A 23,208-nucleotide genomic window follows, 5' to 3' on the forward strand; every position below is an offset into this window, starting at 1 on the left:
TTTTCTATTATTATATAGTATTAGTCAAGTGATAAATCCACTTTGGGATGAAAAGAATATGTTAGACCCCCAAAGTCTACAGGTAAAACAAAATTGACTGACTCATTCAACATATCTGTACTGAACCTCTAATAACTGCCAGGCTCTGAGGGATAAAAGCAAGCACAAAAACCCCTGTGTTCAAGGAACTTAAGTTTAGTGGGATTTGATTCTACATATCACTATGTTAACCTTGTCAGGCTCCATGTTCCATGCCTTTCTCCTTCACTTATGGAAAGGAGTTTGGGAATTTAAAATTTTATTTTTATAACATAAGAGAAGGGGAAAAAACAAACAAACAAACCTGAATCCATCTCTGTGTTTCCCTCCTAAAAATTTTTTTTTAATAAATGTATTTTATTTTTGGCTGCATTGGGTCTTCATTGCTGCGGACGGGCTTTCTCTAGTTGTGTTGAGCGGGGGCTACTCTTTGTTGTGGTGCACAGGCTTCTCATTGCGGTGGCTTCTCTTGTTGCAGAACACGGGCTCTAGGCACATGGGCTTCACTAGTTGTGGCTCGCGGGCTCTAGAGTGCAGGCTCAGTAGTTATGGCACACGGGCTTAGTTGCTCCACGGCATGTGGGATCTTCCCGGACCAGGGCTTGAACCTGTGTCCCCTGCATTGGCAGGCGGATTCTTAACCACTGCGCCACCAGGAAAGTCCCTTTACTCTTATTCTTGAAATTTTTCTATGAGTTGAAAATTATTTCCAACTCAACGAATAATAAAACCAAAAATATATTAGAAACTTTTCTATATCACTATAGATTTATCTTATTTTTTTCTGTTTTTCAATTCTCATTTGAGATATAATTTACATAAATAAAATGCACAGATTTTAAGGGTACAGTTCAATTCATTTTGACAAATGTATACACACATGTAACACTTTTTAACCAAGATATAGAACACTTCCTCAGAAAGTTCTCCTAGGCCTCCTTCTGGTCTCCACTATCTCCACCCCTAACAGCAGCCACTGTTTTAATTGTCTACCACCATAGCTTAGTTTTGCCTCTTCTTGAACTTTATATAAAAAGAATCACAGAATATATACACTTCAGTGTCTACCCTCTTTCTTTCAAGAGAATATTTTTGAGATAAATCCATGTTGTTGCATGTTCAGTACTTCACTCCTTCTTTATTGCTTAATATTATTCCTTTACATGAATATGCCACAATTTCTTTATCTATTCATCTGTTATTGCAAATGTGTTTTCATTTCTCTTGGGTGGGTCATGGGGCAGGTATATTTTTAACTTTGTAAAAAACTGCCAACTGTTTCCACCGTGGTTGCACCACACATTACCACTTTTGATGGTTGCATAATATTTAACTGACCATAATTTACTTAACCAGCTCCCTGTTGTTGGGCATTACTTTTTTCCCAATCATTTACTATTACAAACAATTTGGTAATGAATATCAGTATATAAGCAGCTTTGTGTATGTGCGTGAGGTACCTGCAGAATAACTCTTTTTTTTTTTAAAGTTTTCTACATACAACAGCTTTCTTTTTTAAATTAATTTATTTATTTTTGCTGTGTTGGGTCCTCGCTTCTGTGCGAAGGCTTTCTCTAGTTGTGGCAAGTGGGGACCACTCTTCATCGCGGTGCGCGGGCCTCTCACTGTCGCGGCCTCTCCTGTTGCGGAGCACAAGCTCCAGACGCGCAGGGTCAGTAGTTGTGGCTCATGGGCCTAGTTGCTCCGCGGCATGTGGGATCCTCCCAGACCAGGGCTCGAACCCGTGTCCCCTGCATTGGCAGGCAGATTCTCAACCACTGCGCCACCAGGGAAGCCCCAGAATAACTCTTATAGGTAGGTCAGAGAGTATGTACATTTTAATTTTTGATAAATACCATCAATTAGTCTTTCATATTGGTCATTACCAACTTAATTCCTAATAACAAAGTATGCAAATGCTTGTTTGCCTCATATCTCTGCCAAAGTTAGAGATAAAAAAATTTTTTAACATCTTTATTGGAGTATAATTGCTTTACAATAGTGTGTTAGTTTCTGCATGATAACAAAGTGAATCAGTTATACATACACATATACATCCCCATAGCTCCTCCCTCTTGCATCCCCCTCCTGGCCACCCTCCCTATCCCACCTCTCTATGTGGTCACAAAGCACCGAGATGATCTCCCTGTGCTATGCGACTGCTTCCCACTAGCTTTCTATTTTACATTTGTTAGTGTATATATGTCCATGCCATTCTCTCACTTTGTTCCAGCTTACCCTTCCTCCTCCCCATATCCTCAAGTCCATTCTCTAGTAGTTTGCGTCTTTATTCCCATCTTGCCCCTAGGTTCTTCATAACCTTTTTTATTTTTTTCGATTCCATATATATGTGTTAGCATACAGTATTTGTTTTTCTCTTTCTGACTTACTTCACTCTGTATGACAGACTCTAGGTCCATCCACCTCACTACAAATAACTCAATTTCATTTCTTTTTAAGGCTGAGTAATATTCCATTGTACATATGTGCCACATCTTTTTTTACCCATTCATCTGTTGATGGACACTTAGGTTGCTTCCATGTCCTGGCTATTGTAAATAAAGCTGCAATGAACACTGTGGTACATGACTCTTTTTGAATTATGGTTTTCTCAGGGTATATGCCCAGTAGTGGGATTGCTGGGTTGTATGGTAGTTCTATTTTTAGATTGTAAGGAATCTCCATACTATTCTCCATAGTGGCTGCATCAATTTACATTCCCACCAACAGGGCAAGAGGGTTCCCTTTTCTCCACACCCTCTCCAGCATTTATTCTTTGTACATTTTTTTGATGATGGCCATTCTGACCAGTATGAGATGATATCTCATTGTACTTTTGATTTACATTTCTCTAATGATTAATGATGTTGAGCATTCTTTCATGTGTTTGTTGGCAATCTGTACATCTTCTTTGGAGAAATGTCTATTGAGGTCTTCTGCCCATTTTTGGATTGAGTTGCTTGTTTTTTTGATATTGAGCTGCATGAGCTGCTTATGAATTTTGGAGATTAATCCTTTGTCAGTTGCTTCATTTGCAAATATTTTCTCCCATTCTGAGGGTTGTCTTTTGGTCCTGTTAATGGTTTCCTTTGCTGTGCAAAAGCTTTGAAGTTTCATTAAGTCCCATTTGTTTATTTTTGTTTTTATTGCCATTTCTCTAGGAGGTGGGTCAAAAAAGATCTTGCTGTGATTTATGTCATGGAGTGTTCTGCCTATGTTTTCCTCTAAGAGTTTAATAGTGTCTGGCCTTACATTTAGGTCTTTAATCCAATTTGAGTTTATTTTTGTGTATGGTGTTAGGGAATGTTCTAATTTCATTCTTTTACATGTAGCTGTCCAGTTTTCCCAGCACCACTTATTGAAGAGGCTGTCTTTTCTCCACTGTATATTCTTGCCTCCTTTATCAAAGATAAGGTGACCATATGTGCGTGGGGTTATCTCTGGGGTTTCTATCCTGTTCCATTGAACTATATTTCTGTTTTTGTGCCAGTACCATACTGTCCTGATTACTGTAGCTTTGTAGTATAGTCTGAGTCAGGGAGCCTGATTCCTCCAGCTGTTTTACTTTCTCAAAAGATTGCTTTGGCTATTTGGGGTCATTTGTGTTTCCCTAAAAACTGTAAGATTTTTTATTCTAGTTCTGTGAAAAATGCCAGTGGTAGTTTGACAGGGATTGCATTGAATATGTATATTGCTTTGGGTAGTAGAGTCATTTTCACAATGTTGATTCTTCCAATCCAAGAACATGGTATACCTGTCCATCTATTTGTATCATCTTTAATGTCTTTCACCAGTGTCTTATAATTTTCTGCATACAGGTCTTTTGTCTCCTTAGGTAGGTTTATTCCTAGATATTTTATTCTTTTGGTTGCAATGGTAAATGGGAGTGTTTTCTTAATTTCACTTTCAGATTTTCCATCATTAGTGTATAGGAATGCAAGAAATTTCTGTGCATTAATTTTGTATCCTGCAACTTTACCAAATTCATTGATTAGCTCTAGTAGTTTTCTGGTAGCATCTTTAGGATTATCTATGTATAGTATAGTATCATGTCACCTACAAACAGTGACAGCTTTGCTTCTTCTTTTCCGATTTGGATTCCTTTTATTTCTTTTTCTTCTCTGATTGCTGTGGCTAAAACTTCCAAAACTATGTTGAGTAAGAGTGGTGAGAGTGGGCAACCTTGTCTTGTTCCTGATCTTAGTGGAAATGGTTTCAGTTTTTCACCATTAAGGACGATGTTGGCTGTGGGTTTGTCATATATGGCCTTTATTATGCTGAGGTAATTTCCCTCTATGACTAGTTTCTGGAGGGTTTTTATCATAAATGGGTGTTGAATTTTGTCAAAAGCTTTATCTGCATCTATTGAGATGATCATATGGTTTTTCACCTTCAGTTTGTTAATACGGTATATCACATTGATTGATTTGTATATACTGAAGAATCCTTGCATTCCTGGGATAAACCCCACTTTATCATGGTGTATGATTCTTTCAATGTGCTGTTGGATTCTGTTTGCCAGTATGTTGTTAAGGATTTCTGCATCTATGTTCATCAGTGATACTGGCCTGTAGTTTTCTTTCTTTGTGACATCTTTGTCTGGTTTTGAAATCAGGGTGATGGTGGCCTCGTAGAATGAGTTTGGGAGTGTTCCTCCCTCTGCTATATTTTGTAAGACTTTGAGAAGGGTAGGTGTTAGCTGTTCCCTAAATATTTGATAGAATTCTCCTGTGAAGCCATCTGGTCCTGGGCTTTTGTTTGTTGGAAGATTTTTAATCACAGTTTCAATTTCAGTACTGGTGATTGGTCTGTTCATTTTTTCTATTTCTTCCTCTCTCAGTATCCAAAGGTGGTGCATTTCTAAGAACTTGTCCATTTCTTCCAGGTTGTCCATTTTATTGGCATATAGTTGCTTGTAGTAATCTCTCATAATCCATTGTATTTCTGCAGTGTCAGTTGTTACTTCTCCTTTTTCGTTTCTAATTCTATTGATTTCAGTCTTCTCTGTTTTTTTCCTAATGAGTCTGGCTAATGGTTTATCAATTTTGTTTATCTTCTCAAAGAATGAGCTTTTAGTTTATTGATCTTTGCTATTGTTCCCTTCATTTCTTTTCATTTATTTCTGATCTGATCTTTATGATTTCTTTCCTTCTGCTAACTTTGGGCTTTTTTGTTCTTCTTTCTCTAATTGCTTTAGGTGTAATGTTAGGTTGTTTACTTGAGATGTTTCTTGTTTCTTAAGGTACGATTGTATTGCTATAAGCTTCTGTCTTAGAACAGCTTTTGCTGTATCCTATAGGTTTTGGGTCGTTGTGTTTTCATTGTCATTTGTTTCGAGGTATTTTTTCATTTCCTCTTTGATTTCTTCAGTGATCTCTTGGTTATTAAGTAGTGTATTGTTTAGCCTCCATGGTTTTGTATTTTTTAGAGTCTTTCCTGTAATTGATATCTAGTCTCATAGCATTGTGGTCGGAAAAGATACTTGATATGATTTTCAATTTTCTTAAATTTACCAAGGCTTGATTTGTGACCCAAGATATGATGTATCCTGGAGAATGTTCCATGAGCACTTGAGAAGAAAGTGTATTCTGTTGTTTTTGGATGGAATGTCCTATAAATATCAATTAAGTACATCTTGTTTAATGTAGCACTTAAAGCTTGTGTTTCCTTATTTATTTTCATTTTGGATGATCTGTCCATTGGTGAAAGTGGGGTGTTAAAGGCCCCTACTATGACTGTGTTACTGTCAATTTCCCCTTTTATGGCTGTTAGTACTTGCCTTATGTACTGAGGTGCTCCTATGTTGGGTGCATAAATATTTACAATTGTTATACCTTCTTCTTGGATCGATCCCTTGATCATTATGTAGTGTCCTTCTTTGTCTCTTGTAATAATCTTTGTTTTAAAGTCTATTTTGTCTGATATGAGAATTGCTATGCCAGCTTTGATTTCCATTTGCCGGAAAAAGAATATCTTTTTCCGTCCTCTCACTTTCAGTCTGTATGTGTCCCTAGGTCTGAAGTGGGTCTCTTATAGACAGCATATATACGGGTCTTGTTTTTGTATCCATTCAGCCAGTCTATGTCTTTTGGTTGGAGCATTTAATCCATTTACATTTAAGGTTATTATCGATATGCATGTCCTATTACCATTTTCTTAACTTTTTTGGGTTTGTTATTGTAGGTCTTTTCCTTCTCTTGTGTTTCCTGCCTAGAGAAGTTCCTTTAGCATTTGTTGTAAAGCTGGTTTGGTGGTGCTGAATTCTCTTAGCTTTTGCTTGTCTGTAAAAGTTTTAATTTCTCCATCAAATCTGAATGAGATCCTTGCTGGGTAGAGTAACCTTGGTTGTAGGTTCTTCCCCTTCATCACTTTAAATATGTCCTGCCACTCCCTTCTGGCTTGCACAGTTTGTGCTGAAAGATCAGCTGTTAACCTTATGGGGATTCCCTTGTATGTAATTTGTTGTTTTTCCCTTGCTGCTTTTAATATTTTTTCTTTGTATTTAGTTTTTGATAGTTTGACTGATATGTGTCTTGGCGTGTTTCTCCTTGGATTTATCCTGTATGGGACTCTGTGTGCTTCCTGGAGTTGATTAACTATTTCCTTTCCCATATTAGGGAAGTTTTCAAGTGTAATCTCTTCAAATATTTTCTCAGTCCCTTTCTTTTTCTCTTTGTCTTCTGGGACCCCTAAAATTCGAATGTTGGTGCATTTAATGTTGTCCCAGAGGTCTTTGAGACTGTCCTCACTTCTCTTCATTTTTTTTTCTTTATTCTGCTCTGCAGTAGTTTAATAATTTCCACTATTTTATCTTCCAGGTCACTTATCAGTTCTTCTGCCTCAGTTATTCTGCTATTGATCCCTTCTAGAGAATTTTAAATTTCATTTATTGTGTTGTTCATCCTGTTTGTTTGCTCTTTAGTTCTTCTAGGTCCCTGTTAAACATTTCTTGTATTTTCTCCATTCTATTTCCAAGATTTTGGATCATCTTTACTATCATTATTCTGAATTCTTTTTCTGGTAGACTGCCTATTTTCTCTTCATTTGTTAGATCTGGTGGGTTTTCACCTTGCTCCTTCATCTGCTGGGTGTTTCTCTGTCTTCTCATTTTACTTAACTTACTGTGTTTGGGGTCTCCTTTTCACAGGCTGCAGGTTCGTAGTTCCCGTTGTTTTTGCTGTCTGTCCCCAGTGGCTAAAGTTGGTTCAGTGGGTTGTGTAGGCTTCCTGGTGGAGGGGACTAGTGCCTGTGTTCTGGTGGATGAGGCTGTATCTTGTCATTCTGGTGGGCAGGTCCACATCTGTTGGTGTGTTTTGGGGTGTCTGTGGCCTTATTATGATTTTAGGCAGCCTCTCTGCTAATGGGTGGGGTTGTGTTCCTGTCTTGCTAGTTGTTTGGCATAGGGTGTCCAGCACTGGAGCTTGCTGGTCATTGAGTGGAACTGGATCTTGGCGTTGAGATGGAGGTCTCTGGGAGATTTTTGTCATTTGATATTATGTGGAGCTGAGAGGTCTCTTCTGGACCAATGTCCTACACTTGGCTCTCCTACCTCAGAGGCACAGCCCTGACACCTGGCTGGAGCACCAAGAGCTTGTCATCCACACGGCTCAGAATAAAAGGGAGAAAAAAAAAAAGAAAGAAGAAGAGAAAATAAAATCAAATAAAGTTATTAAAATAAAAAATAATTATTAAAAAAATTTTTAAGTAATAAAAAAAAATAAAGAAGAGAGCAACCAAACCAAAAAACAAATCCCCCAATGATAACAAGCGCTAAAAACTATACTAAAAAGAAAAACGGACAGACATAACCCTAGGACAAATGGTTAAAGCAAAGCTATACAGACAAAATCACACACAGAAGCATACACATACACACTCACAAAAAAAGAAAAAGGGAAAAATATATATATATTGTTGTTCCCAAAGTCCACCTCCTCAATTTTGGGATGCTTCGTTGTCTATTCAGGTATTCCACAGATGCAGGGTACATCAAGTTGAATGTGGAGATTTAATCCGCTGCTCCTGAGGCTGCTGGTAGAGATTTCCCATTCTCTTCTTTGTTCGCACAGCTCCTGGGGTTCAGCTTTGGATTTGGCCCCGCCTCTGCGTGTAGGTTGCCTGAGACCATCTGCTCCCACTCAGACAGGACAGGGTTAAAGGAGCAGCTGATTTGGGGACTCTGGTTCACTCAGGCTGGGGGGAGGGAGGGTACGGAGTTCAGGGCAAGCCTAAAGTGGCAGAGGCCAGTGTGACATTGCAACAGCCTGAGGCGCGCCATGTGTTCTCCCAGGGAAGTTGTGCTTGGATCACGGGACCCTGGCAGTGGTGGGCTGCACAGGCTCCCAGGAGGGGAGGTGTGGATAGTAACCTGTGCTTGCACACAGCCTTCTTGGTGGCCGCAGCAGCAGCCTTAACGTCTCATGCCCATCTCTGTGGTCCGCGCTGATAGCCGCAGCTCGCGCCTATCTCTGGAGCTCCTTTAAGCGGCGCTCTTAATCCCCTCTCCTCACGCACCAGGAAACAAAGAGGGAAGAAAAAGTCTCTTGGCTGTTCGGCAGCTCCAGACTTTTTCCAGACTCCCTCCCGGCTAGCCGTGGTGCACTGGCCCCCTTCAGGCTGTGTTCACGCCGCCAGTCCTCTCCCTGCGATCTGACTGAAGCCCGAACCTCAGTTCCCAGCCCCCGCCCGTCCCAGCAGGTGAGCAGACAAGCCGCTTGGGCTGGTGAGTGCTGGTCGGCACCGATCCTCTGTGCAGGAATCTCTCCGCTTTGCCCTCTGCACCCTGTTGCTGCGCTCTCCTCTGTGGCTCGGAAGCTTCCTCCCTCCGCCATCCGCAGTCTCTGCTTGCAAAGGGGCTTCCTAGTGTGTGGAAACCTTTCCTCCTTCACAGCTCCCTCCCACTAGTGCAGGTCCCATCCCTATTCTTTTGTCTCTGTTTTTTCTTTTTTCTTTTGCCCTACCCAGGTACGTGGGGAGTTTCTTGCCTTCTGGGAGGTCTGACATCTTCTGCCAGCATTCAGTAGGTGTTCTGTAGGAGTTGTTCCACATGTAGATGTATTTCTGATGTATTTGTGGGGAGGAAGGTTATCTCCATGTCTTACTCTTCCGCCATCTTGAAGCTCCTCCAGAGGTAAAGTTTTTAATCTCGTCATTTTAATTTGTTTTCCTTTTATATGTATCACAACGTTGGTTTTAATTTTTACTCACGGTTGCCTATATTTGTCACCCCCATATTTTAGATCCTGTTTTTTCTTTACTCATACTATTACAGTTTCTCTTCCTTTATCAATCTCTTTCTACAGTCTTGGACATCACCTTTTATATAACACCACTGGATTTATATAATTCCAGGACTCCTTTACCCAAGTCACTCCCCAACTCAAAAACCTTCACTGGATCCCCATTGCCTACTGAATTACATCCAGAACCTTTATCCTTACACTTAAGACATAGTCCATGTTTCTTACCTTTTCTTCCAAAATATGATCCTATATGTACTTCCAACAAGAATGAGGCTTCCCCATGGACCTCACATAAAGAGTGTACTTCCTGCTTCCATATCCTTACACGTGCCGTTCCCTCTGCCCAGAATGCCCTCCCCTCCCTCTCTGCCTGAGGAGTCCTACCTTCCTTGGAAACAAGCTCACATGCCATCTTCTCCACATGCCCTAAACAAATGCAGACAAGAAAAAAGGTCATGCTTACCGGCACTTTCATTTTAAATTCATCTCGATAGTACTTAATGCCAATGTCAGTGAATGTCCTCTGGATAAAGCAAGATGGACGAAGAATGAATATGAGCTGCAAGTTTCCTGGAAATGCTACCTGGAAGGATCATAAAAAGTGTCAGGGCAAATGTCACATCCATTGGTCTCCTCTTGCCCAAGATTACAGATGACAAAGTTAAAGTGGACACCATGGATACCAAGAATTAGAGTATATTTCACAGGATTTCACAGCTGAAAGAGCTCTTACTGGTCACATAATCTAAACCCCTCCTTAAAAGCAAAACCAAACCAAACAAACAAAAAGATTTTCTGATTAAAAAAACAATTTATACTCTTTATAGAAAAATTGAGAAATTAATAAAAGTATACATTAGAATAAGAAAACCACCCATGATTTCATAACCATTCTTAATATTTCAATTTAATTATTTCTAGCCTATTTTCTCTGCTTAAATATCTAGCGTAGTTAAACTCAACCTGTAGAAATATTTTGCAACCTGCCTTTTAATTTAATATTATACCATGAGCTTTTATTCCTGTTATTAAAAATTATTTGGGGCCTCCCTGGTGGCGCAAGTGGTTGAGAGTCCGCCTGCCGATGCAGGGGATACGGGTTCGTGCCCCGGTCTGGGAGGATCCCATATGCCGCGGAGCGGCTGGGCCCGTGAGCCATGGCCGCTGAGCCTGCGCGTCCGGAGCCTGTGCTCCGCAACGGGGGAGGCCACAACAGTGAGAGGCCCGCATACCGCAAAAAAAAAAAAAAAAAAAAAAAAAAAAAAAAAAAAATTATTTGGAAATATTTTTATGGGTGTACAATTTATTTAACCAATCCCTTATTACTAGTGATTTAGGCTCCTCCATATTTTTACTATTATAAATAAACACTAAAATGAAATCTTTATCCACATTTTAGAGTATAGCTTCCTAGAAAAATTACTGAGTCAAAGATTTAGTATTTTAAGGGTTCTTAATGCATCTTATTGCTAAGTTGCTTTCAGGAAGCGCCGTTCTCATCTTGAGGTAAGATTCTGAGAAATGAGATAACAAATTCATGTAACAACTTAGTGTCAAAATTGGGAATCCAAGTCTCCCATCGCTCATGGCTTTCCAGTCTTCCAGTGGTTCTCAAGAACAACCTGCTGAAGTGCTTGTTAAAAAACAGTCTGGTCTTGGGACTTCTCTGGTGGCACAGTGGTTAAGAATCCACCTGCCAATGCAGGGGACATGGGTTTGAGCCCTGGTCCGGGAAGATCCCACATGTTGCGGAGCAACTAAGCCCATGAGCCACAACTACTGAGCCTGCGCTCTAGAGTCCACGAGCCGCAACTACTGAAGCCTGCACACCTAGAGCCTGTGCTCTGCAACAAGAGAAGACACCACAATGAGAAGCCCGCACACTGCAACAAAGAGTAGCCCCCGCTCGCCACAACAAGAAAAAACCTGCGCGTAGCAACAAAGACCCAATGCAGCCAAAAATAAATAAATAAATAAACTTATTTTAAAAATCATAGGGCTTCCCTGGTGGCGCAGTGGTTGAGAGTCTGCCTGCCAATGCAGGGGACACGGGTTCATGCCCCTGTCCGGGAGGATCCCACATGCCGCGGAGCAGCTGGGCCCGTGAGCCATGGCCGCTGAGCCTGCGCGTCCGGAGCCTGTGCTCCACAACAGGAGAGGCCACAACAGTGAGAGGCCTGCATACTGCCCCAAAAAACAAAAATCATAATAATCTGGTCTTTACCCTGAAATGTTCTGATTCATTAGTACTGGGTTAAAGTTCAGATATCTGTATTTTTAACCAGCACCTGAAGAGATTCTGACTGGTAGTCAGGTTTTCAGATCCCCGCACTATAGGATCTTTCACACATAAAGGTGATCAATGTAATTCTTGGACAAATTAGTCTCAAGTATTAGATGATTCAAGTATTGTCTATGAATCCTGGGAAACCAGAACTCTCTGGAGGCCAGAACTCTGGAATGGTCATGGGCACTCTCTAAATCCTCAGGGCATCAACCATCATTGTAGTTATCCCTCAAATAAATATGGTAGGGAATTCCCTGGTGGTGCAGTGGTTAAGAATCTGCCTGCCATTGCAGGGGACATGGGTTTGAGCCCTGTTCCAGGAAGATCCCACATGCCACAGAGCAACTAAGCCCATGCACCGCAACTACTGAGCCCGTGTGCCACAACTACTGAAGCCCATGCGCCTAGAGCCCGTGCTCCGCAACAGTAGAAGCCACAACGAGAAGCCTGCGCACCACAATGAAGAGGAGCCCCCGCTCACTGCAACTAGGGAAAGCCTGCACAGCCAAAAATAAATTAATTAATTAAATAAATTTAAAAAAAAAAACACTAAACCAAAGGGACGAAACAATCCATGCACAAAGAAAAGGGAGTCTTCCATTCCCTCATCTTTGAAATGCAAGTTCCTAAACAGAAGATCCTTGCATTTTTTTATGTCTGGATGGGACAAATGAGCTGAGACACTATTTGTGTATCTGGATGAGGCTCCAAAGTGATCTGAGAGAGGCTCTGTATGTGTCCATGTCCCTATGCGTGACTGCTTCTGTAAGTAGGCATAACTGAGGCTTCAAACATCCCTCTTCCATCCCAGCCTCTACATTACCATCCTACCATATCCCATCATCTTCAGCCAGTCCCAACTGCCCCAGGGAGGCATGATTTGGTGGAAATGTTGGTGTGGCTGGCCCTGAGGTGTCTTTGCCTGCTCATGTGGCTGAGTTCCCTGGTCTGAGAGAAAGGATGCATGTACTTGCCGGAAGGCAGCAAATAGGGGTAAAAATCAGACTAATAAGATGGAAAAGGAAGCCTATCCAAGGTTCTGCAATTTAATGCCAAAAGCAAGCACCTATCGTTATCACTTTGTTTGGCTTTGCCAGTGTCTTTCTAATTTGTGAAAAAATAATTTGAAAACTAAAATGAAGACTGTCTTAAATTAGGTGATCCCCAAAGCAAACCCTAAGATGAGAATTTGGGTCTAAAGAGTTTACTGAGGAGGTGATCCCAGGAAAAAGAGTTAGGGAGTATGGGGGCGCTGGTGAAACAGTGATGGCTAGAGAGCCAGTGTATCAGTGAGGGGGGACTGCTGCAGGCAGAAAGGGCCGGGAACCTCCAAAATTCTGTACAGAACGTACCTCAGAACTGTCCCACTGAGGGGTGCAGAAGCTGGGGTATTTATCCATCAACGCCCGTAACTCAGTAGCTACAGGTCACTGCTGGAGCGTTAACTTCCCAGCACTCCCTACCCACTCCTCTCCAGTGACCAGAGAGGTCAATAAGGTAAAGAGACTCAGGAAGCCTTTGACATGCTGAGGAATCATCTGTAAGTGACCTGCAGGTGGCAGAGGGGATATGGACATGACACAATAGCCTCTGCTACAAAGACCTTCCCAAAATTTGGCATAAAATGACTTCCACTTCCCCATGACTTTGATGTGAAATAGTTGAATAGACAATTTAAATGACCTTTATAATAAGAGCACAAAAATAAATATTTACAGCTATTCGTGTCAAGGATGCTTTTACGGAGCTCCACTTGTCCCTTCGTCTGTCGATAACAATGACGAATCCGATGCTGGCAGCCTCCACACTGCAAAAAAGGGTGTGGTCAGTATCAGACACAGTGAAACACATGGGTTCTGTGGGGCTCCTTCAGCAGAACAATTCCACTGTCTCCGTGTCACTCCAGGCTCACTGTGTAAACACCCTGCACAGCAGGAGGGGATAACCGGGTCTGACTTCCCTGATAAAAGAACCAGCTTCCTCTCCTCATCTGAGCCTGGCAGCCTTCACAAAACAGAAATATTTCATGTCTCAAACCCTCTCAAGGGCTCTGTTTCTCGCTGGCAAATGTATGAAACACCCAACGAGCACAAGGACTCACATCAGTCGGGCACCACAAGTTGCAGTGTAGGCAGAGGACCTCGAGGTTGAGCTCCGCCATCTTTCCACCCCCAAGACTGACATTCAAGGAGCTATCAACATCTTTCCCTAGGAGTCAGTCCCAGAGGTGTTCAGAAATAACACACGTCTATGGGGAAAACAACTCCCTTCCAGTGCCTGGTCACAAATGGCCAGAAAACCATAGGCACAAGAAGATATCAACTTTATGAAAAAAAAAAAAAAAAAGCTGTTTAGTCCCCTCTGAAGTCCCCACAAAATTCTCACAAATTTTTTTTAAAACTAAAGTCCTAAAAGGGAAAACATTTTTCTTCTCTCTCTTTGGGAGAAACTATGGGAAGAAAGAGCAAGGGCTTTGGAATCTGGTCCATACCTTACTGCTGCCACTTACCAGCACTGAGACTTGGGGTCATCACCTAACCTCTCTAACGCTGCTCCCTAATCTGTAAGATGAGAACAATACCACCAGTAATGAAGTGGTTAAGAGCACTAATTCTGAAGCCAGACTGCCTAGGTTTGAAACATGAATTTTTATATAAATATGAACTTATATATTGTGTATTTGTGGGGAAGGGAAGTTACTTAACCTCTATAGTTTCTCAGACTCCTCATTTGTAAAGTAGGAAAAACAATAGTACCTGTCGAGTTGATGTGAGTACTGTAGAGTTGATGTGAGGATTAAATGAGTACGTACAGATGTATAAGATGCTCAGAATAATGCCTGACACTTGACAACACTGTATAAGTACTACTATTATGATGATTTCTTATGTGCTTGTCATGAAGATTAAAAGAGATCAAGGTCACAAAAAGTAGCTGGCCTATAATAAACCTTCAGTAACTCTCTAATTCGGGTAAAAGGTGAGCTTTACCCTAAAAAGTATATGTATGCAAATAAGGCAGAAGATCTAATCAAATTCTGCAAGGTAACATAAATAGCTGATCTGAAGTAAGCATTATTGGGCCAACCCATTATCACAGTTCCACATTGACCCAGGTTCTCTCACTGGAAACATGTTCCAGTCCAGGCCACAGTGCAAGGAAGGGTGGTCCTACTGGTTGGAAGAGGCAGGGATCAGAGATTAAAGATACAACTGTGGCTGGAATTTGAGGGGCATAGCTGTCAAGAGGGGAAGCCTCAGAGAGGAAACCCCAGAAGTTTTCATGGAAATTCCCCTTTAATGCTTAGCCAACTCCTGGGCCCTATGATTTTAGGTGAGACTCCAGGAGTCTGGCAGAGAATAGCAACTGCACATGTCAGAACTGATGAGAAATTATGAAGCTTGCATAGTTCTGGGGAGAGACAATTGGTATTTGGGCCCAGCCAGAATAGGCAGACTTTGATGAACACTCTGGGCATTCAGGTGAAACTCTATAAAGGCCATACTCTAGGATAAATGAAACATCATAGGAGTTTCCACAGGATTAAGGCTACACTCCAGGAGTAAGGACAAAACAGGAATAAACTTGCCCAAAGAAAAACTAAAACCAGGCCTCAAAAAGATCAAGGTGAGTCACCAGTATTTCAACTGCCAGTGTATATATACGTATAACCGAATTGCTTTGCTGTACACCAGAAACTAACACAACATTGTAAATCAACTATACTTCAATTAAAAGTTTTTTAAAGATGCATTATTTCAACAGAGAAGTATAATCCATAATAAAGAATCAAATGAACCTTCTAGAATTACAAAACATCAATGTTTGAAATTAAGAACTCATTCAATTTGCTTAATAGCAGATTGAACACAGCAGAAGACAGGATAAGTGAAATAAGACAAATTAATTAAAAATATTCAAACTGGGGCTTCCCCGGTGGCGCAGTGGTTGAGAGTCCACCTGCCGATGCAGGGGACACAGGTTCGTGCCCTGGTCTGGGAAGATCCCACATGCCGCCGAGCAGCTAGGCCCGTGAGCCATGGCCGCTGAGCCTGCGCGTCCGGAGCCTGTGCTCCGCAACGGGAGAGGCCACAACAGTGAGAGGCCCGCATACCGCAAAAAAAAAAAAAGAAAAAAAAAAGAAAAAATATTCAAACTGAAACACAGGGGGAAAATGGAAAGAAAAGAATGTAAAGGAGATGTGGGACATGAACAGAAGTCCCAGAAGAAGAGGAGAGAGTGTATGTTATAGAAACAATACTTGAAAAAATAATGAAGAAATTTCCATATCTGATCAAAGACATCATCTCACAGATTCAAGCAGCTCTTCCAATACCAAGCAGGATAAATGTAAAGAAAAGCTCACCTAGACATATTGGAGCCAAGTAGCTGAAAATTAAAGATAAGGAGAAAATTCTTAAAAGCAACCAGTGAAAAAAGATACATTACCTTCAGAGTAACATTAAAATTAATCACTGATTTTTAAACTATGGAAGCCACAATCCAATGATATATGTTCAGAGTACTTTTTTTGTTTTATTCATTCATTCATTCATTCATTCATTCATTCATTTATGGCTGTGTTGGGTCTTCATTGCTACACGCGGGCTTTCTCTAGTTGCAGAGAGCAGGGGTTACTCTTCACTGCGGTGCGCAGGCTTCTCATCACGGTAGCTTCTCTTGCTGTGGAGCATAGGCTCTAGGCATGCAGGTTTCAGTAGCTGCAGCACGCAGGCTCAGTAGTTGTGGTTCACGGGCTCTAGAGCAGAGGCTCAGTAGTCGTGGCACACAGGCTTAGTTGCTCCATGGCACGTGGGATCTTCCCAAACCAGGGCTTGAACCTGTGTCCCCTGCACTGGCAGGCGGATTCTTAACCACTGCGCGACCAGGGAAGTCCCTGTTCAGAGTACTGACCTAAAAAACTATTCATTTAGAATTCTATACTCACTGAAAATCTATTTTTAAAAAATGAAGGTGGGCTTCCCTGGTGGTGCAGTGGTTGAGAGTCTGCCTGCCAATGCAGGGAACATGGGTTCGTGCCCCAGTCCGGGAAGATCCCACATGCTGCGGAGCAGCTGGGCCCGTGAGCCATGGCCGCTGAGCCTGTGTGTCCGGAGCCTGTGCTCCACAATGGGAGAGGCCACAGCAGTGCGAGGCCCGCATACCGCAAAAAAAAAAAAAAAAAAATGAAGGTGAAATAAGGACATCTCCAGACAACTAGAGCTGAGAGAATTTATTGCCAGTAAACATATACTTCAAAAAATATTAAAGGATGTTCTCCAGGCTGAATGAAGTTGGAAGCATGAAGGTGTAAGAAAGAAACAGCCTGAAAAGAAGGTTTAGGAAGTCTTTCATTCCTATCCAAAAAACAAACAAACAAAAATACCTGGTTAAATTAAAAACTCATATTTGTCCTTAAAAACATAAGAGAACTTGAAGACAAAGAAATTTAAATAAACAAATTCCAGAGAGAGTTAAGACCTTCTACAGTGAGCAAATATTGGAGGAGGCTTTCATAAGAAGTGGCAGTCGCCTACTCAGGTAATAGGCAAATGAATGTTCCTAAAAGGAAATAATCCCACATGGTAACCTCAATCTCCAAGAAGGAATACAAGGCACTGTATACATTAAATATGTGGATAAATATTATCAACTATGCTTTTATTTCACTAAAAGACTATTGACTATTCAAAGCAAAAATAATAACAAAGTATTATTAAATACAATATTTATGTAAAATGATATGTACTGTAACACTAGAGAAACCATTGCTCTTCTAATAGAAGAGTTAAAATGGAATACTGAAAATATTTGAATGATTCAAAGGTGGGCAGGTGCTATAGACTGCATTGTGTCCCCCTCACATTCATATGTTGAAGCTCTATCAATGTGACTGTAACTAGAGATAGGGCCTGCAAGGAAGTGATAAAGGTTAAATAAGGTCATAAGTGTGGAGTCCTAATTCAACAGGGCTGGTGCCCTTACAAGAAGAGGAAGAGACACCAGAGCTCTCTCTGCCATGTGAGAACACAGTAAGAATACAGCTGTCAGCAGTCAGAAAGAGAGCCTTACCAGAGACGGAATCAGCTGAAACCTTGATCTTTGACTTCTAGCCTACAGAACCATGACAAAAGAAATTTCTGTTGGTTAAGCCAGCCGTCTATGGTATTTTGTTATGGCAGCCAGAGCAGACTAATATGGCAGGAAAGGAGGAATAAAGGAACAAGTCACAGATGGTACAAATAGCAAGATGGTAAATTTAAATACAACCAATCTCAATAATCACATTAACTGGAAATGGTCTATATGACTCCATTAAAAAGGCAAATAGTGTCAGGGTGAAAACACTGATTACAAGAGATAGTGATTACACTTTAAACGTAAAGACAGATACATTAAAAGAAAGAGGATGGTAAAAGATATGCCATGCAGTCACTAATCATAAGAAAGCCAGTGTGGCTATATTAATATTAGAAAAAGTAGGGTCAAAGAGAGGGAGTACTGGCAGAGATAAATGATTCATAAAAATAAAAAAGTCAGGGCTTCCCTGGTGGCGCAGTGGTTGAGATTCTGCCTGCCGATGCAGGGGACACGGATTCGTGCCTCGGTCTGGGAGGATCCCACATGCCGCGGAGCGGCTGGGCCCGTGGGCCATGGCCGCTGAGCCTGTGCGTCCGGAGCCTGTGCTCCGCAACGGGAGAGGCCACAACAGGGAGAGGCCCGCGTACCGCAAAATAAATAAATAAATAAACAAGTCAATAGATAGCTAGTGGGAAGCTGCGGTATAGCACAGGGAGATCAGCTTGGTGCTTTGTGATGACCTAGTGGGGTGGGGTGGGGTGGGGTGGGGTGGGGTGGGGTGGGGTGGGATGGGGAGGGTGGGAGGGAGGCCCATGAGGGAGGGAATGCAGGTATACATATAGCTGATTCATTTTGTTATACAGCAGAAATCAACACAACATTGTAAAGCAATTATAATCCAATAAAGATATATATAAAAATAAACAGTTTATTAGGAAGATATAACAATCCTAAATGTGTATATATGAAGTAACATTGATTCAAAATACATTAATAAAAATTGATAGAACTAAAAGAAAAATAGTTAAATCCACAATCAAAGTTAATGATTTTAACACTTCTCTCCTAATAAGTGATAGAACAAACAGCCAAAAAATCAGCAAGGATATAGACTTGACTTTGAAGAACTCAGCATCCATTCTTTTTAGAAGGACACGGGACATTCATCAAATAGTCCATTATCCTAGGCCACAAAGCAAATTTCAACACATTTTAAAGAACTGCAATCATACAGGTTGTATTTCTGATCACCATGGAATTAAACTGGAACTCTATTATTCTGTTTTATTTTTCATTTCCTTCCCCCCTCCCTCCTCCATCCCTCCCTTCCTTCCTTTCTTCCTTCCTCTCTCTTTCTTTCTTTCTTTCCAATCCTTTTCTTTTCTTTGGGTTTAACTGCCATTGTATTTTTTTAACTTCTTAAGGTAGAAGATTGTATCATTGATTTTAAACCTTTCCTATCTTCCATTATAAGTATTTAAAGCTATAATTCTCTCCTAAACACTGCTTTAGCTACATCATGTAAATGTTGATATATTGTTTTCATTATTGTTCAGCTAAAAGTGTTTTCTAATTTCCTTTATGATTTCTTATTTTGTTTATGGATTATTTAGAGGTGGTTTCTTAGCTTCCAAATATTTTTTTTTCTAATCAACGCTAATAAAATCAGGATAGTGGTTTCCTTGGGGGAGGGAAGGGGTAGGAGTACAGATATTGATAGAAAAGAAGCAGGAGGAAACCTTCACAGAAATATTCTATACCCTCGTCTGGGTGGTTGTTACATGATGTATAGACAGGTAAATATTCATCGAGTTGAGATGTGTATACTTTATGTAAATTATAACTCAGCTTAAAAACCCAAGGAATTAAATAAATTCAAGTTGTGAAAAAGGAAAAATATTATACAACTTAAAAACAACGATCCATACTTATCGAGTGCACAATAGGTGTCAGGCACTGATCAAAGGGCATACAACAATGACCAAAACAGTTCTGTAGTACAGCAAAAACAAACCAACATCAATAACAACAATAATTTTAGACAATAGCTACTTTAATCTTCAGCTCCTACCATTTATCAGGCATCTTTTTTTTATTTTAATTTCATGAAATAGATATTGTTGTCTCCATTTTACAGATGAAGAAACAAAGACTGATAGAAATAAAATAACTTGCTTGATATCACACTAGCAAAACTGGATTTCAAACTCAGAGCTCTCTGATAGCAATGCTTACACTCTTAACCCCACCCCTTGGCTCCCCTTCAATTTTTTTTCTCACAACAGATGTGCTTGTAACTTGTGGCAGTTTTATTTTGTATATTTTGCTGTTACTAGTGTTTTCTATTTCTTTTCTTTTTTCTTTAAAACAAATAATTTATTCAATTCAATGTTCTAAGAGAGCATCTAGGGCTCTTCAGCAAGATGGAGCTGGGAGAGGCTCAGCAATATAATATAGTACGTAAACACAGGATGTTCTTTGATCTATGAAATAAACAGCTGCCAGCATAGGTGGCTTCCCCAGCCAAACCAAGGGCAAATGTCCCTCACAACAAGGCTCTTCTCAGTTCCCTGCAGACCAAGGCCCAAGACCAGAGCATGTGGGTAAACAGGGTGGGATCTGCTGGGAATATACCTGTGTACATAAAGAACTGTGTCTCCTGACACAACTGTGTACAGGCCACAGTTGTGTACGGCCATAATTCAGAAAAAAGAGTTAATGAATCATGACAATGATTTTGAATATAGTCCCTCCCATAAGGAATACATTCTAAAAAACAGGCAGTAATATCAACTACTGAGGGGTTTATTTTTCCACCCTATCTGGTTCAACAAAAGGGTCAAAACCTCAACTAAACCAAATGCACAGGAAATGGGGTTTCTAGACAACACATTTCTTTAGGGAACATTTGGCGGTTTTAATCCCTATTGTTCTTTTTAACACTAAGGTCCTATGATAGATTAGTTGCATGAATGCTATTTAATAAAATCCTCACAACCAGATTGATGATAATATTTCCACTTTATAAATGAGGAAAATCACCCTCAAAGGTGATTAAAACATAATAATAACTTGTCCAAAGTCACACACTATGTGCAGAGCTAAGATTCAAATCTTCTAACTCCAAGAGCAATGCTCAAGCCACAAAACCCACATTCTCTTAGTGTGGAAAATCTTTTCACACTATATTCCTTCATTTCCAGTCTTAGTAACTCCTCTGTAACAAATATAATTGAATTTTTGATGAGTCAAAATTTGAATATGACTAAGTATAAATATATGAGTGTAAGAGATTGAGGTAAATGTGTTCTGACCCCAAAATACCAGAGTAGTTTTGTGGTTGATATGGTACATGTTTTCTTAATTAAGCTCTAATATTAATATATTTTCTATGATTTGCCTTTTTCAGTAAGCTAGGTATAGAAAATATTTAATTAACTGAAACTTTACTGCACTGCCATAAGACTAAGTCAAATGTAGGGCGACCAACCACCCTGGTTTGTCCAGAATACCCTCCCCAACATGGGTGGGCATCATCCAACCCACTGAGGGCCTGAATAGAACAAAAATTTGAAGGAAGAGAGGATTCATGCTCTCTCTCGGTCTGAGTGTTGAGCTGGGACATTGATCTTCTGCCCTCAGTGCTTCTGACTCTCAGGCCTTCAAACGTGGACTGAAATCTACAAAATTGGCTCTTTGGCTTTTGGGCCTTCAAACTACACCACTGGCCTTCCTGGGTCTCCAGTCTGCAGAGGGCAGATTGTGAGACTTCTCAGCCTCCATAATTGGATAAGTCAATGCATTATAATAAATCTATACCTATATCTATATCTACATCTATATATCAGGGTTCTCTAGAGAAACAGAACCAATAAGATATATATTGATATATATCAAAAAGAGATTTATTATAAGAATTGGCTCATGCAGTTATAGAGACCAAAAAGTCCCATGATCTGCCATCTGCAAGCTAATGAACCAGAAATGCTAGTGGTGTAACTCAATCCAAGTTCAAGGCCAGAGAATGGAGGAGCTGATGATGTAAAGCCTGATCTGAGTCTGAAAGCCCAAAAACCAGGAGCACTGATATCCAGGGGCAAGAAAAGATGGATGTCCAAGCTCAAGTAGAGAGAGAATTCACCCTTACTCTGCCTTTTTATTCTATTCAGGCACTCAGTGGATTGGATGATACCCACTCACATTGGGGAGGGCAATCTGCTTTACTCAGTTCATGAATTCAAATGTTAATCTCTTCCAGAAATATCTTCGTAGACACATCCAAAAATAATGTTTTACCAGCTACATGGGCATCCCTTAGCCCAATCAGGTTGACTCATAAAATTAACCATAATATATATACATATATCTTATTGGTTCTGTTTCTCTGGAGAACTCTGATTAATACGTAGGGAGAGTCAAGAAAAGAGGGGATGGAGATAAAACCATTCCCAGAAAAGAAAAGTTCACCCTAAGTGCAAAGATACTGAAAAGAGTCCTCGTACCTCAGGGTACTGACTAGACAAAGACTCAAAGAGGCAGTGTTGGAAAGACAAGCCTTCTGGGAGAGAAAAGGAAATGAAAGGAGAGGTGGTAACTGTGTGGTAAACACAAAAAGAAGCAAGAGGTAAAATTTAGCATCCTACAAGACAAAAAAAAAAAAAAAAAAAAAAATCAAGGATACACACGCTTCCTCTTAACTTCCAAAAAAAGTTTTTTAAGTCCAGCAATAAAAGAAACTATATTTAGCTATACTAACAAAAGATGGTGTTCTTGAACTAGGAATCTTATAAACCACCCCAAACCACCAAACCTGTTTACTGATTGCAAAGATGCAAGCAGTATTCATCTATATAAGTCTACTATAAAGGGGAAAAAAAGAGAATAAGAATCAAAACTTTTTAACCTCAAGAGAATGAGGAGACAAACTGCAAATTTTTTTAAAGAAAATATTTACAAGACATATTGGATAAAGAACGATTATCCAAAATACAAAGAATTTTTAAAATTCAACAATAAGAAAACAAATCACCCAATTAAAAACTGGGCAAAAACCCAAAACAGATACCTCACAAAAGAATATATACAGGTGTGCTGACACATATATATGGAATTTAAGAAAAAAAATATCATGAAGAACATAGGGGTAAGACAGGAATAAAGACACAGATCTACTAGAGAATGGACTTGAGGATACGGGGAGGGGGAAGGGTAAGCTGTGACAAAGCGAAAGAGCGGCATGGACATATATACACTACCAAACGTAAGGTAGATAGCTAGTGGGAAGCAGCCGCATAGCACAGGGAGATCAACTCGGTGCTTTGTGACCGCCTGGAGGGGTGGGATAGGGAGGGCGGGAGGGAGACGCAAAAGGGAGGGGATATGGGAACATATGTATATGTATAACTGATTAAATTTGTTAAATAAAAAAATTTTTTTAAAAAGAATATATACAGGTGGAAAATAAGCATATGAAAAGATGTTTAACAGCATATGTCATTAGGAAATTGCAAGTTAAAACTACAATGATATTCCACTGTACATCTATTAGAATGACCAAAA

The 23,208-nt window shown here is 40.3% G+C and overlaps 1 protein-coding gene across 1 annotated transcript in view; it reads right to left on the reverse strand.

Moving 5' to 3' along the window:
* MCF2L2 (MCF.2 cell line derived transforming sequence-like 2) overlaps positions 1-23,208 on the reverse strand; it is a 242,370-nt gene that overhangs the window by 160,938 nt on the left and 58,224 nt on the right. Inside the window, 2 exon segments of the mRNA XM_060099191.1 lie at positions 9,745-9,864; positions 13,285-13,375. Coding sequence (XP_059955174.1) covers positions 9,745-9,864; positions 13,285-13,375 — 211 coding nt within the window.

Source organism: Mesoplodon densirostris, chromosome 5, assembly GCF_025265405.1.
Source record: "Mesoplodon densirostris isolate mMesDen1 chromosome 5, mMesDen1 primary haplotype, whole genome shotgun sequence".
Lineage (NCBI taxonomy): Eukaryota > Metazoa > Chordata > Mammalia > Artiodactyla > Ziphiidae > Mesoplodon > Mesoplodon densirostris.